This window comes from Harpia harpyja, chromosome 21 (genome assembly GCF_026419915.1).
Source record: "Harpia harpyja isolate bHarHar1 chromosome 21, bHarHar1 primary haplotype, whole genome shotgun sequence".
NCBI classification, from domain to species: Eukaryota; Metazoa; Chordata; class Aves; order Accipitriformes; family Accipitridae; genus Harpia; species Harpia harpyja.
This window is the reverse complement of record NC_068960.1, coordinates 1,135,134-1,149,064: the sequence shown is the minus strand read 5'-3', so window position 1 is coordinate 1,149,064 and position 13,931 is coordinate 1,135,134. Positions and strand designations below refer to the sequence as shown.

At 42.4% G+C, this 13,931-nt stretch overlaps 1 protein-coding gene across 9 annotated transcripts in view; it reads left to right on the top strand.

Moving 5' to 3' along the window:
* Positions 1-1,011: 1,011 nt before the first annotated feature.
* The window catches only part of RBBP6 (RB binding protein 6, ubiquitin ligase), a 32,175-nt gene continuing 19,255 nt past the window's right edge, over positions 1,012-13,931 (top strand). For 3 of the 9 annotated variants that reach the window (XM_052773492.1, XM_052773494.1, XM_052773489.1), the window contains exons 1-4: positions 1,012-1,694; positions 9,359-9,458; positions 11,422-11,460; positions 12,140-12,176. In XM_052773492.1, the coding sequence (XP_052629452.1) occupies positions 1,529-1,694; positions 9,359-9,458; positions 11,422-11,460; positions 12,140-12,176 (342 nt within the window). In that variant the 5' untranslated portion in view covers positions 1,012-1,528. Of the gene's footprint in view, positions 1,695-1,959; positions 2,027-9,358; positions 9,459-11,099; positions 11,229-11,421; positions 11,461-12,139; positions 12,177-13,931 lie in introns of all 9 variants that reach the window. The other 6 variants (XM_052773493.1, XM_052773498.1, XM_052773490.1 and 3 more) reach the window with 3 other exon arrangements.

Sequence of the window (13,931 nt, the reverse complement as noted above, 5' to 3'; positions counted from 1 at the left end):
TCTAGTCGGTTTGAAATCTGCTCTTTTTGTTTTATCGGTCACCCTGTCAGACATGTCTTTGATACTGGGGTAGTGCTCGGCTGTGTGTCAGTAGCATAACTGCTTTGTAAATTCTGTCACTTGTGTTTTCACGAGACGTTCTGAGATGCGGAAAAAAGTGTTGTTTTCTCCCGGCATTTTTGCCATCTGTGCCCCGTTCACGAGTGCCAACACGCTCCCAAGATCTGCCCTGCGCGGCGGGGTCCTTCTCCCACCCCGGGTGCCGTTGGCTTTGCGGGACGCTGGCGTGCGCGGCGTGGGGGATCGCTCCTCCGATCGGCTGACTGGCGGTGGGGGGCTTTTACCGAACCGCTGCTTTGGTGTGGCCCCTTCTGAGCAGAAATGGAAACCTAACGATGGCCTGCTGTGTCGCTTGCTCGCTCGTGTGGGAGATAAGGGGAACGCTCTCGTTCTTTCGCACGGACAAGGCGGCAGGCCAAAGCCCCCCGAAGCTCGCGGGGTGCCAGGAGAAATGTCCCCTCCCTTCGCTGGCCCTGCAGCAGCCGAGCACCCCGCGGCAAAGCCCGCCGCGTCTCCCCCAGGCTGGCTACTGACAGGAGGGGACCCCGGGTGGTGACAGGCCTGGGGGGTGACAGGACACGGCCCGTGATGGGCCCCGGGGGCTGCTGGGAGAGCCACCGCAGGCCCGGGCGCTGACAGGAGGTGACGCTGGGTGGCGAAAGCCCGGGAGGTGACGGGAGGGACGCCACAGACCCCGGGGGTGACAGGACGGCGGCCGGTGGCAGGACCGGGGGGGCAGCAGGGCCAGCCGCGGCCCGGGGCGGTGACAGGGCCGCTCCCGCCCGCCCCCGTCCCCTAGGGGGCGCTCGGCGGTAGGGCGAAGAGGGCGGGGCCGCCGCGCCCACGTGACGCGGGCCTTTTGTCATAATGCGCTGGGTCACGTGGGGCGTGGGGGGGGAAGGTGTGGGAGAGGGGTGGTGGGTGCGGTGCGCCGTTGCGCCTGCGCAGCTGAGGCGCTGGCCGCGGCCCGTGCGGTTGGCGGCCGGGAAACCCCTCGGCGCCGAACGCTGAGGCGGGGGCGCCCGAGCCGCCATAGCGAGCTGGCCGGGCCTGGGCGCGCTGCCGTGCGAGAGAGGGAGCGGAGGCCGAGCCGGGGCCGCGGGGGGCCCCTCTGCCCGTCGTCCGCCCGGGTCTGCGAGGAGGAGCCGGGCGGGCGGGCGCCGGCGCGGCCCAGCTCGATCGCCGCGGGCCGGTAGTCGTTGCGGAGGCGGGGAGCGGGGGGGGGGCCTCGCAGCGCCGCCGCGATGGAGTCCTGAGGCCTCCGCCAGCCGAGTCTGCCTGAGGCCGCGGGGCCTGGCCATGGCGGAGCGCCGCGGCCTCTGAGCGCCGCCGGCCCGCCCGAGCTCAGCCCGCGCCGCCTGCCCCGGCCCCCTCCGGCGGGCCCTGCCCCGCGCCGCCGCGGGCCCTAACGCGGCGCGGAGGCCGCGACGCCGTCTGCCGCGGAGCAGGCAACCGCCGGACCCCGACAATGTCGTGCGTCCACTACAAGTTCTCCTCCAAGCTCAACTATGATACGGTCACCTTCGACGGCCTCCACATCTCCCTGTGCGACCTCAAGCGCCAGATCATGGGCCGCGAGAAGCTGAAGGCGGCCGACTGCGACCTGCAGATCACCAACGCCCAGACCAAAGAAGGTGCGTGGGGGCGGCGGGCGCGGGGCCTCGGGGACCGCCCGGCTGGCGGCGGCGCGGCCTGCCCTTTGTGGCTTGTCCCCGTGTAGCGTGAGTCAGCTTGGGGCCCGTCCCGCCGGCGTGCGGGGCGGGGGGGGACGGGACGGGACGCGACCGGGAGGGCGAGCGGCGCCGGGGATGCGGCGGGGTGGGAAGCGATAATGCGGTTCGGCCGCCCTCGGTAGCTGTGACTTGGCGTTGGGGGCCTCACGGGGCTGTTCTTTCGTAGTTGCTGTTCTGACAACTGCCGTCGGATGTGTGTTGTAGACGCGGAGCTAGGCACGGAAGAATACGTGGTTCGTGTGCGACATGCCGTGCTTACAAAAGTTTTGGTTTCCTGGGATTCTGCTGCGTAAAATGATAAGGAAATGTGGGAGGAGATCTTGTAATAACAAACTTGCCGGATTTCTTTGAAATCTGGTAGAGGAGGCTGAAAGTGATGGAAATAGATGGCTAATTTGAAGGAAAAAAAGTGGGTTTGGTGACTTAGTTTTGTCTTCAACTTCTTTTACCCCACTGCGTTGGAAAACTGGGTTTTGTGCCGGTTGCAGAAATTGCTCACTAGCAACGTTTGGGATCCAGAGCGTACCTGTGAGTTATACTCTATGCAGACTGTTTAAAGCCGTCTTGCACATGAGTGTTCTCTGCATCTAAATTACACTTTGGAATTTCTTGTTAATATAATTTTTCTACACCAAAGACATTGTCATTCAGATGCTATTGAGCATCATTTCATCATTCATATCTAACACACACACACACACACACACACCCCCCGGTACTACGTGTTAACCGTATAAGGATAGTACTGAAGTTTTATAGCAGAACATTTATGGTGAACATACGTCAGAAACGTTCTTGGAGAAGTCGTAAATTCTTCTAAATCTAATAAATGGTGCTTGATTCTCAGAGATGATAACGGTTTTGTATTACTTGGTACGATATTTCAGTTCCGTAGTCTGCCATCTTGATAAGTTTGAATGTGATTAAAGACTTTGAGATGTGGCTTTTCAGAAATAAAAAGAATTGTAAAGTGTTTTCATTCGTTAAACCTTAAGTTTTTTGGTTTTTTCCCTGTGGTTCTGTGACACTCTTATAACAGTCTTTTCTTTAAAATCTGTGCTAGTGGTTTTTTTTCTTTTCCTGTTTCCTGTATTAAAACTTAAACAGAATGATCTGTACACTGTGGTAACTAGCCTTCAAAGTGGTTGGACCTTAAGTTTGCTATTTATTTACAGATATTTAGACTATTTTGATGAGGATGTCTGTGAAGAGACTTAACAGCGCAATGTTAGGGGTCTTAGGGATGCCATTGGATTGTGTGACATACATAGGTAGAGATACGTTTCAGAAGTCTTGAATTTTTCCAGTAGTATTGAATAAAATTTTAAAAAGCTTTTGAAAAATGTTTAATTCGCTTTAAGGACTTTGCTGCAGAAGGGTCTCTGAATTTTGTCTTCAGTTGCTAATGTACTTTCAGCTTCCCAACTGCTAACAGGCTGAATGTCCAACTGGCTGACGTCACTTCAGTAATAGTTGGGTCTGTGTAAAAAAAGAGCCTTAAAACCAGAATGCTGGATGGTAATAAACTGTGGTGGAGGCCAATTATTATCACTAGAAGAAAAAATGTTTTGAAATAGGCCAAACACATGGATTCTGTTATAGCAGGTGAGGAACAGAAGGCAAAGTTTTAGAAGAAAAATTTATGGTCATAAATATGTTACCCCATAAAGTGTTGCTCTAATAGACATAAGACTGGTCTTACCAAGTGTGTTGCTTTGTTTTCATACATAATCAGAATCTTGTGAAGAAAAAGTATGTGCTTCACTAGGACCTGTTAAATGTGGTGTTGCCTGAATGTGAAGTTAAAGAAGGAATGTCTTTCGTACTTCAAAGAGCATTGCTCTCGTTTAACAGGGACAAGATCCTCCTCTGCGTAGGTCGTGTTGCACTTTGACCTTTGTAAAATGAGCGTAAAATTTTAAATAATATATTAGTGACACAGATGCTTACTGAAGTTTTTGTAAGGGCATTTTCTGTGTGAAACCGCAAAAATCCCCCAGTAGTTTTCAGAGCAAAGCTAGAGAATACGTTTCTGTGCAGTATATACGTATGCCAAATTTTTAGTTTATATGCATAAGTATGAATTTGGGGTTTTATTCATCAGATGTAGATGCTTAAACTCACCTTCAGAAGATAAAGAAAAAAGCTAGACCAGCATATTCCGCCAAATGGAATGTTTGGAATTCTTACACGTGGACATAAAGTATTGGGTTTTTATAACTTTGTGCAGGAGTCCTGCCTAAATGTTGAAATGATTTTGGAAAGAACAAAGTGAACCTTGAGTGAAGATGGCCTACCTGTTCAGATTTTTCAGAGTACTCTAGCCTTTTACAGATCAGTAACTGTTACTTTCATAATGGAAATCTAGTAATAGAATCAATGCTAATATAAGCTAAAAGTAAAGAGGACTTTAAATATCAGTGGAAAAAAAAAATGATATGATGGACTCTTTTAAGATGGTGGGAAGGCAAAATGGATGGTTGGGAACAGTTTTAAGAAAGGGGGGGCAGGGTGTCCTCTTCCATGCTTACTGTAGAGGCATGTTCTATAAAGGCAGAATTCCCTTCAAAAGGCCTGTGCTCGAGAATGGTGCATTTAAACTTGCCACCTTTTAATGTGATCTGAATTTCTTGACCTGTCTTTTATAATAGATGTTCTCACAATGTTGTGGAAGAACTGCAAACTCCAGAACTCAAGTTTCTTGAGTGCTCTGTCCTGCCCTGTAACATCCTGACCGAAAACACTTGGAGAATGTGCTATTCTGCTTATCAGACAAAATGAAAAAAAAAAAAAAAAAAAAAAGTGACTCTGAACTGGTCTTTGATGAATAGTTTTAAGGAAGAGTATTGCTTTTATAAGACTGTATCTTGAACTCAGAACTTGCTTGAGTTCAGCGTTGCAGCATGCACTTGACTCTTTAGTAATGCCACAATGTGATGCCTTCAAAACAAACTCATGCTAACTCTGAAATCATTTGGCCTCACAGCTGATGTCTGTCTGTCTACTGGAATGTCTTCAACCCAGTGCAAACATAGCATTTTAGAGAAAACATTTAAGCAACTTTTAAACATTGCCCTTCACTGTGCCATTTTGTGTTGCAGTGCTAGTATGGGGGATTACTTTGGTTACACCTCAGAGTGCAATTAATTCTTGGGCTGTCATGTAGCATTACTGTGTAGAGCTTTCAGAAAGGGTATGGAGTTCCCTGTTTTCCTGGTTGGGTTGAGGGTAAGGCGTGTACCCATTCAAAAAAGATGATATTACAGTGAGCTCATGCACTGCCTTTCTGGGAGCCAGCTGCTTGGGCTCCGTCACCAGCAGGGTTGGGACCTCTCGGGGGTGTGCTGTCAGCTGGGTTAATGTCCCTTGGCCAGGTGCTTAGGGCAGGCTCAGTTTGGTTCATTACCATGTTGTCTCCAGCATTGCTTTCGCTTTCCCAGTCACACACTGAAATGGCAAGCATTGCCAATAAGACATCGGGTGGTCTGTATAATCAGATTTATGATTGAAAGTATGTTAGATTTTATTAACTCATCCTTTCAAAGCAATATAGGTGCTCTTTTGGAGCACACTACTGTGTAGTAATAATGCAAATGAAAGTTCTGTGAGCCATTTGGCCTACTGAACTAGCTAATTCAAGAAATTATGGTATACCAGTTGTAGATGAGATCATTGATACCTGTTTTGGTGGAAGCTGAAAATCCAGCAATAGTAGTCCAGTCTGTTAATCAGGATGTTTTGAGGCAGTGCTTTCAGTGCCGGCTACATAGATGGTTTGTTTGTCGCAAAGTGTGCGGGTGGTGGTGATTAGAACAGAGTTTAAAAAATCACATAATGAGAAAGCGTATCTTTAAGTGCTAGGGAGAAAATGTGTGCTTGGGAGTTACCGTGTTTTCTGGTAGAGGTAGTCTGGCATGTTAGTAGTCGTGTTCATCTCTTACTCTGCAAATCCTTCCCCCAGTAGCATAATAGCTGGTTAGCGAGGCATCTAAGCCTAATAAAGGCTTTTCTTTGTTATTTCACATATAGGCTTGCCTTCTGATGATTTCTGTTTTGATGAGCTTCTGTACTTTATCTGGGTGAAAATACTTCTCTAGCTAGTGCTCAGAGGGATGCTTTTGCAGTGCTGTCAGACTCAAAATGGTGGATTAAAGCAGGCCATAAAGTAAAGCAGGAACTTTTTTTAGTAGCTTGTTTATTGTATACATATGACACAAATTATTAAAACCAGCAGATTTTCAGAATTATAGATTAATTTAAAAATGGGATTTTAAAATTGTGCATTAAATGTAAAGCAGTACAAACTTCAGAGCATAGCCTGAGCTGTTTGTACTTTTTTGCAGGAAGAAAGTTGTGGACCCTAATGCAATCGTTGATTTCAGATTTCTAAGTCAGTGTGAGGCAGCAGTCAAAGTAGCTGTTGTTTAACTTGTCTGCATCCATTCATTCCTTGAAGTACTTCTTCCCCTTGACTCTTTCAAGTATACTATTTTCTTGTAGAATAGATGGCAAGTTTTAGACTGTTATGTCTCTTCTGCTCTTGACTTTAACATCTGAATCTTCCTTTGCTTTTGCAAGCTTTCTGAGTTAATGGAATCCTTATTTTTAATCACAGGTCAGATTGACAAAAGCCCAGTAGCTGCTTACTGGCCATCACTGGCAGTAAAACAAGTTTTGTGCTGTAAGGAAGTAGGAATCAACAACGTTGTTACCTCCAGCTTTGTTGAACATTTCTATTGGAGCTTCGCTTGGACAAGTGTGAAAAGTAGCCTTGTTGAGCATGACGTCACTGCTCACTTTGCAGATGTGGAGTCATGTGGTGAGGCAGAGTGACACTGCTTTGTAGGTCCTGGCAGTTGCCAAGTCTCTACTAGGGGATGTTGCTGCCTGCAGGGAATGGGTTCCTGCTGGGAGATGCCAGTTTAGTCTGAGAGCTGTTAGACTAAGCGGGAGTCTGTTAAATTCAAATTGAGCAAACAAAACTTTCCAAGGGCTTCAGTAATAGCGCTCCAGTTTTAGTCCTTTCCTCTTTAAAAAAAAAAAAGTTAACTTTTTAGTCTACATTGACTTCACTTTTAATAAAATTTCATCACCAAAATGAATTCAGTTAATTGAGGTGAAGGAAAAATAAAGGTATTCAAGCCAACTGGTATCAGGTCGCTTCACAGAACTAACTCAGCAATGTACTCTGCTGTATGTAAATGCTCTTCCACAAATTCTCTGACACAGTGATCAAGCTAGTGGGATACTTCAAGTACCAACTACAGATATGTGCTGTGATAAGTGTCCTATACAAATAAAGCCTTTATTTCACCAACCTGTTGTTGCTCTTCTGTTGATACATTTAAATGTATACTGATTGACTTTTAAGGTGAATTCATTTTTATATCAGTCTGTTATTAGATGGCTGGAGCTCTTTTCACTGTGCACTTAATAAGCAGACTGAAAACAATCATGTATTTCTATACATACACACAAGGATAGGCTATTCAGAAGGCAGATGTCAATGTTTCTCTTCTAATGGTCAGTGAATTGTCACAAAATACTTAAAGAGGATTTTTTCCTCTTTTTGCATCATACACCTGTTGCGCATGTTCAAATTGACGTCTGCAGGCTTGCATAATTTGTGAATAAATGCATTGGTTGCTGTCCTCATACATACAGTCTCTTTCTGGGAGAGGTGCTGCCACTTGTAATCTTCTGCAGAACTACCGCAATCCTCAGTTCGGTACAGGTGTGGCAAACTCCTGCCTTTTTGTGGAGCCACTGTTGCTTATCCTGTATCTCTGAAATCTCAGTCCAGTGGTTTATGATGTGGACCAGAAAGAATACTCTGTATGACTCCACTCAACAGGTAGAAACAGCTGCTTTGGGCTTCTAGAACTGCAGTGGGCATGATCTCCCTGTTGTTGGTCTGGGCCTCAGTACTCTTTGAGCTCCTTGTCCATCAGAAAAGTCCCAGTGCAGGCCTTTTTTGGCAAGTGGCTGTGTAAGGGTTAGATCTTCCTTTTGAGAAGCGCTCTAGGGGTTGGTTTAAGGATATGGCTTATGTAAAAGGCTCTGTTTTCATCACTAGTAGTCCTTTCTCCTACAGTTTTAAACTACTGTGAAGTCCAGAGGAAGCTTGCTGTTCAGTTCCCTAGGGGAAGATCAGAAATTAGTTTCAGCTAAATGATTTCTCAGTTTTCTGAAGAAGCATTCTGTCATTTGGAAATAGAATTAACATTTTCATTTAGTTGTTGAAAAGATGTCTTCTGGTAGGTATGTTTTGGTCTGTGGGAGATTCCTGCCTGTAGGAGTAACATACTGAAAAATGGAGCATAATTGTGAAATACTTGTATTTTGTGTGTGAACGCTGAGAAAAACCACCCTAAGAGAGCTCGACTAGATAAGATATACAGCATCTTTGCTTTTCAGATCATTGTTCTTACCTGGTCTGCAAAGGTAAGGGCTTTTAATATTTAAAACTCTTGGCAGATTACAGGGAATGGCTGCTGATAGTGCTTTAAAATATTTAGTCATATCCAGCTTGTGTATGTACAATATAGAAACCATTCTTGTGGAGAGATCTTTGCATTTTAAGCTTACTCAGTTAAAGTATCTCAGGTAGTTGGTTTTTTTTGTTTGGTCCTTATGTAAAAGGTCAGAAAGCTTTCCTCCTTTTCAGAAGACTAACGTGGTATAAGCCAAGGCAAAGCATGGATAGCTTCAGGCACACAGTTTTCAAAAGGCTTTTCAAGGCTGTCTTCATAAGTAATTTAGTTTGAGTCTTTCTGCTCTGCAAAAAGTGAATAGAAAGAATTCGCATCTCTGGTTAATTCGAACTAGACGATTAGCTTAAGGGGGGAGATACCACTTTAGTTTGAGCCAATTCTGCCCTACTTGCGAAAGCAGGCTCAGAAAAAACCCCTCATATTTCTGTGATCCAAATTCTAGCACTGCCAGTTTCGTTTCCATTTAAATGTAAAGCACTGAGCAGCTGAGAAGTGTGGTTGTTGAGGGAGTAAGCTCCAAGAAATTGACAGAGATGGCGGGCTCTGTTCTCCTGTGTTCTGTCAGTCTTGAGCACTAGCAGCATAGGTGAGTCGTTTTTAGGTAACAGCTATGAAAGCAATGGCACAGAGTTTTCATGCTTTAGCTAAGTGCCTGTTTCGTTGCAGGGCAAGCTGGTCAGACTTTAGAATCCGGTTTATGCCTGTGGCTTGTTTTTCTCCAAAGATCTATTGATTTTGTAGCCTAACAGAAGCAAAAGCAACTTAAGCTAGATCAGGAAAGAACTTCATGCATTAGCAGGCTCTCTTTTAGTGACCATTGAGTCGATTTTGCTGTTGGCATTCAAACTATTTAAAAAAAACCAAAATATTTTGCTGCTTGTGTTTGATTATCAAACCTGAAGATTTCTTGAAAGGTACTGTTAGTGTGTTGAGACAATAAAAGTGTGATGTTACATACAAAATTTTGCTTTTAGATCTGTAAAGGGATTCTCTGAAGTGCTATGTAATTACATATTAATATACATTCTTATGAATTGACTAACATTTTTTCTGTATTTATGTTGTTTTCAGAGTACACAGATGATAATGCCCTGATTCCTAAGAACTCATCGGTAATTGTTAGAAGAATACCTATTGGAGGAGTTAAAGCTACCAGCAAAACATATGTTATGTAAGTATCCATAAAGCATTGTAATCTTTGTGAGGGGTTTCAGTGTGTTAACTTTTTCTATTGATACTAGTTTACAGAGGCATTCAGATTGTGTCTTTCTTGTTAAAGGTGCTGTTAATTTTTGTTTTAATGGGGTAGATCTTAATTTATCTGTCCCAAAGGAGACTTAAATTTTTAGGCCTGCTGGGACATGAGGTTCAAACTCCAACAATGGTAACTTTCAAGATTGAGTTTGTTCTTGGGGTTGATTTTTCTGAGATCCAAGTTTTAGGTCCTGTTTCCTCCACATGGGGAGGTTCAATATTATATGTGTTTGCTTTTGTAGTAAAGACAGATATGCATTGTAGTGTAAATTTATAATTTGTTCTCATCTCAGAAGAGTCTAATTCTCAGTGTTTGACTATTTCTTGCATTTGGCAGAGGGAGGGGTGGGATATGGCAGGTATTCTTTATACCCCAAATCTGGGGGGTTTGCACACTAGCTATAGAGGCAAGATCAAGGATTGCCAGTTGGCGAACCACACAAACAAGAAGTTCCATTCATAAGTGAATCCCATTAGTTTCCTAAAGACAATGTCCGTTTTGGGCAAGAGAAAAAGAACAGCATTCTCAAGTGTATCGCCTTTTGTGCGAGTATGATGAAGGAATAGTTAATCCTTTCCAAACCTGAAACTCAGTAAGCAGTTTAGCACATTACCAAATGTTACTAGCTATCTTTCTAAGTCTATTTTTACCCTAAGCTGATATCTGTGCTCCTGGTTTTAATTCTGTATTCCTAAGATTTATAGAGGACAGAGGATCGGATGTATTGATTAAAACTACAGATATTCAAATGCAATTGTGACTGCAGGATTATTGCTGTCATTTATGTATTCATACAATCCCATTCTATATTAGCTACATTAGCATTGTTTGAATGGCCATGTCTTTCAGCCCTCTTATAGATATGCCTCTTCACCACAATTAGTAGATATTACTAGCTTGTGGTTTTGCCCTGTCTTTCTCATGTTGGTTCTCAATAAATAGACTGATGAGTTACAGTGTGTCTCGGACAAACAGTACAGCAGCATCCTGGTACCCATGAAGCATTTGCAAGCTAAAAACCCTGAATTTGTGTGGCTCTGCATGTAAACTTTGGGCATGCTACTGCAATAGTTCTTGCAGTGCTTTCGGGCACTACCTCGTAATTCTGGATGCCACAGCGTTGGGCTTACAAACATGGCCTTGTTTGGGGGGTTTATTTAAATATGTATGCTGAGTGCTGTCTTGTCAATGCACCCTCCATTTCTGGTTGGATGGCACCCTCTCCTGGTATTGTAATGCTGCCCTAAAATGAGAGTATAGATGCTGCTAGCATCAAAGATCAAATAAATACCTGTATGTGGGGATAAGGAAAGAAGGGTACTGCTGTTCTAGCATTGACAATTAACCAGGCAGATTAGCTTTCTATTCCTTCAGCTGGAAACATTGCAGAAACAACTGGTAGAGGGGTTAATGTTTGGGAATGATGAATGTATGCTGTAATGGTGGAGAGGCCTTCAAAACATGTTACTCGCCTTGTAGTATGTTCTTCAAGGTAAATGGATGAAGAAACCATTGTGTGGTAATCTAAAGTATTTCCTTGTACTTCCTCATCTTCAGGAGGTACGTGGCTGTACTTGCGAGCCTGGTGGTGTTCTAGCAGTGGCAGGAAGCACGAGCCTTTCTATTTGTACATAAAATCCACAGCAGCCTATGAATTGCCTCTGCTCATGGGACACTTTGGATGATGTATGAATTGTTTGTTAACTATATCAATGGTTGCATGTCTGATACATGATGAGTAGCATGCAGATACAGATCAATGAGTATGTGGAATCTCAGCAAGTTTTCAAATGTAATAAATATTTCCTAAAATATTGTAGCATTTTCAAGAGTATCTTAAAGCAAATTCTGGCAATTAAGACCTTTTTTTTTGTCACAGGACTCCTAAATCGCACAAAATCCTAGAAACTGCTTTCAGGTGACATTTCTACTACTATTTTTAGTCAATATAGCATATGTGACACGTTTAGTATTTTGGCACTTTCATGGCTAAATATAGTAGATATCTGAACACAGTGCTTGGGCTTCCACAAAGAAACACTGTTCTAAAGACTATGCTGCTGACATTTTTTATGTTATTCCTTTGTCAGATGACTGGTTTTTGTTTTGTTTTTTTTTTTTCACTTAAGTAAACTTGCACCTCAAAGTGCTAGACTATCACTGTTCTTCCTTAGAAATGAAAGTACTGTATCTGGTACCTATTTGTCATACTAGGGATATACAGATTGGCTAAAGCTCCCTTCATGTTTTGGTGGTTGATTATTTAAGAACACAAAACCATAGAACATACTTCATATTTTTGATACTTACATAGAGACAAAATATCTGAGGACTTCCTCTTGCACTGTTGTGTTCTATATCTGTAAGTCTTAGAGTAATTGGTGACAAAGTAGAAATGTGATTTTGGGGGTTTTTTTTTTGGTTACCCTGAATGTACCAAGAGAGAACACTTTATGTATACAAACAAATTTCCACATTCACTAGACTATTGGAACATAATGTTTTGATGTTCAGGTTTTGTAATCTGTTTTCACTGCTTTATGTTGGGTACAAGTGCTTTATTTTTAAATTCTGATCACCTTTATTTCTTCTTCTAGAAGTCGAACTGAGCCAGTGACTGGAACATCAAAAGCAGTATGTAAAAACACAATCTCACACTTTTTTTCTACACACTGCACTTAATTTTAAACAATGTAGCCTTTTATTAATTTTCCAAACGTTAACTTAATATATTTTCCAGTAAAGCATAGTATATGTTGTAAATACCATGTATTTGATTCAGCATAGTAAAAACTGAGTAATACCATCATTTGCACAGTTCTAATGTGAATATTGGTATTTGTGCCTAGTAATGCATTGTATTTCATATTGAATATGCTAGAATATTTCCTGTATGACTTTGTGTTGTACAGATAATGTATGATCATTTTTAGATCATGTAGGTTCAAGGTTTGCACAATTGAACATGGTGCCATGTTCTACATCTGTCTGTCTATAGCTAGTAATATGTATGTTTGTATAGGTTGTTGTGTGCTTTTTGTTTCTTGCAATAAAAATTGTTTGGAGTGTATTTTTTGCCATTTTCACATTGTATCACTTAGCTTTTGTTTTTAAATACTTTTTTTTGCCTAATGGTTTTTGAAAATGTTATCAAAAACCACTGAGAAACCATTATTGTTAAACTTGATACTGTTTCTTACTTTTGACTTGGGGGTTCAAACAAATACCAAAACCAACATAGCCCGTATGTTTTGAGGACAGTTCTGTGCAGCTGAATGATTCCTTTTCATGTCCTTAAATACTTGGGTATTTGTTCCTAAAACTGTATAATTGAAGTGATATTGTTTGGGCCCCTCTGAGTACGTAAATGTCTTTAATAGATTGCCGTGAATTTAAGTGTCGTTGCTACACAAAGTGGTATTCTAAAGTTCTGCATTTGATCTTTCCACTTTATCTGATGAAGCAGTTTAGCTTAATAGTTTGTCTGCAAATGAAAATATCTGATACAAATTTTGGTGCCAGGTTAGAGCCTGGTGCATTTGTGGGGAAAATCCCTGTCATTTTTCTTAACTTTTGCCTGCAGTACATTTTTGGATCTGGGTGACTTCAGGGTTGGATGCTGCTTTAATTTCTCAAAGGTTAAGCCTTTCTTTAGTATACCACCACTTTGAACTTATATTTGGAAAAGGTGCAGCACTTTTCTTCAGGTTTGAAAACACTGTCATTCTGCTGCTAAAATATAAATAAGTAATACACGGAAATACTTGACTCTTAATGATCTAGATCTTGATTTGCCACTTGGGTCGAATACTATGTGTAACTACGCATTTCAAAATAGTCCTTATAGTATAAAAATTACTATGTGGTGTTTTTTATTTTTCATCTTTATTTTAAGTATAACTGCTTTTTCTTCACTAGAATGGTGTGAGGCATTACACTAACCCTGGATCATTGGATCTGATCACTTGATAAGCTGTTAGGATAACTTAATCTAGAAATTCATGAACTCTGGGTCTGTGTTCTGTGAAGAATACAGCCTCTGACTCTTATGGAATGGTATACAATCAACTTAAAATTGAAAACTTTTTGTGTGTAGGTCTAAAAACACTAAGTCTAAATCTGCATCGGTAATTCTGTTGTTGATTGATTTGAATTCCTTTTTGGACATGAATGCCTCTCATTGTGAGTTTGAGTTAGTTAAACTGGCCCAGTGACCCTAGTAGTTAATGTAATGCATTTATGTAAACCACGTTTATAGTATTTGATCTAATTCAGATGGGTTTTTATTTCTTGAAAAGTTATTTTTCTTTTTGTTTACTAGCATGTGTATAAACACAAATCACATGTTCATAAATAAAGTTAACATTCTTTTAGCCTCGTGTGTTCCCT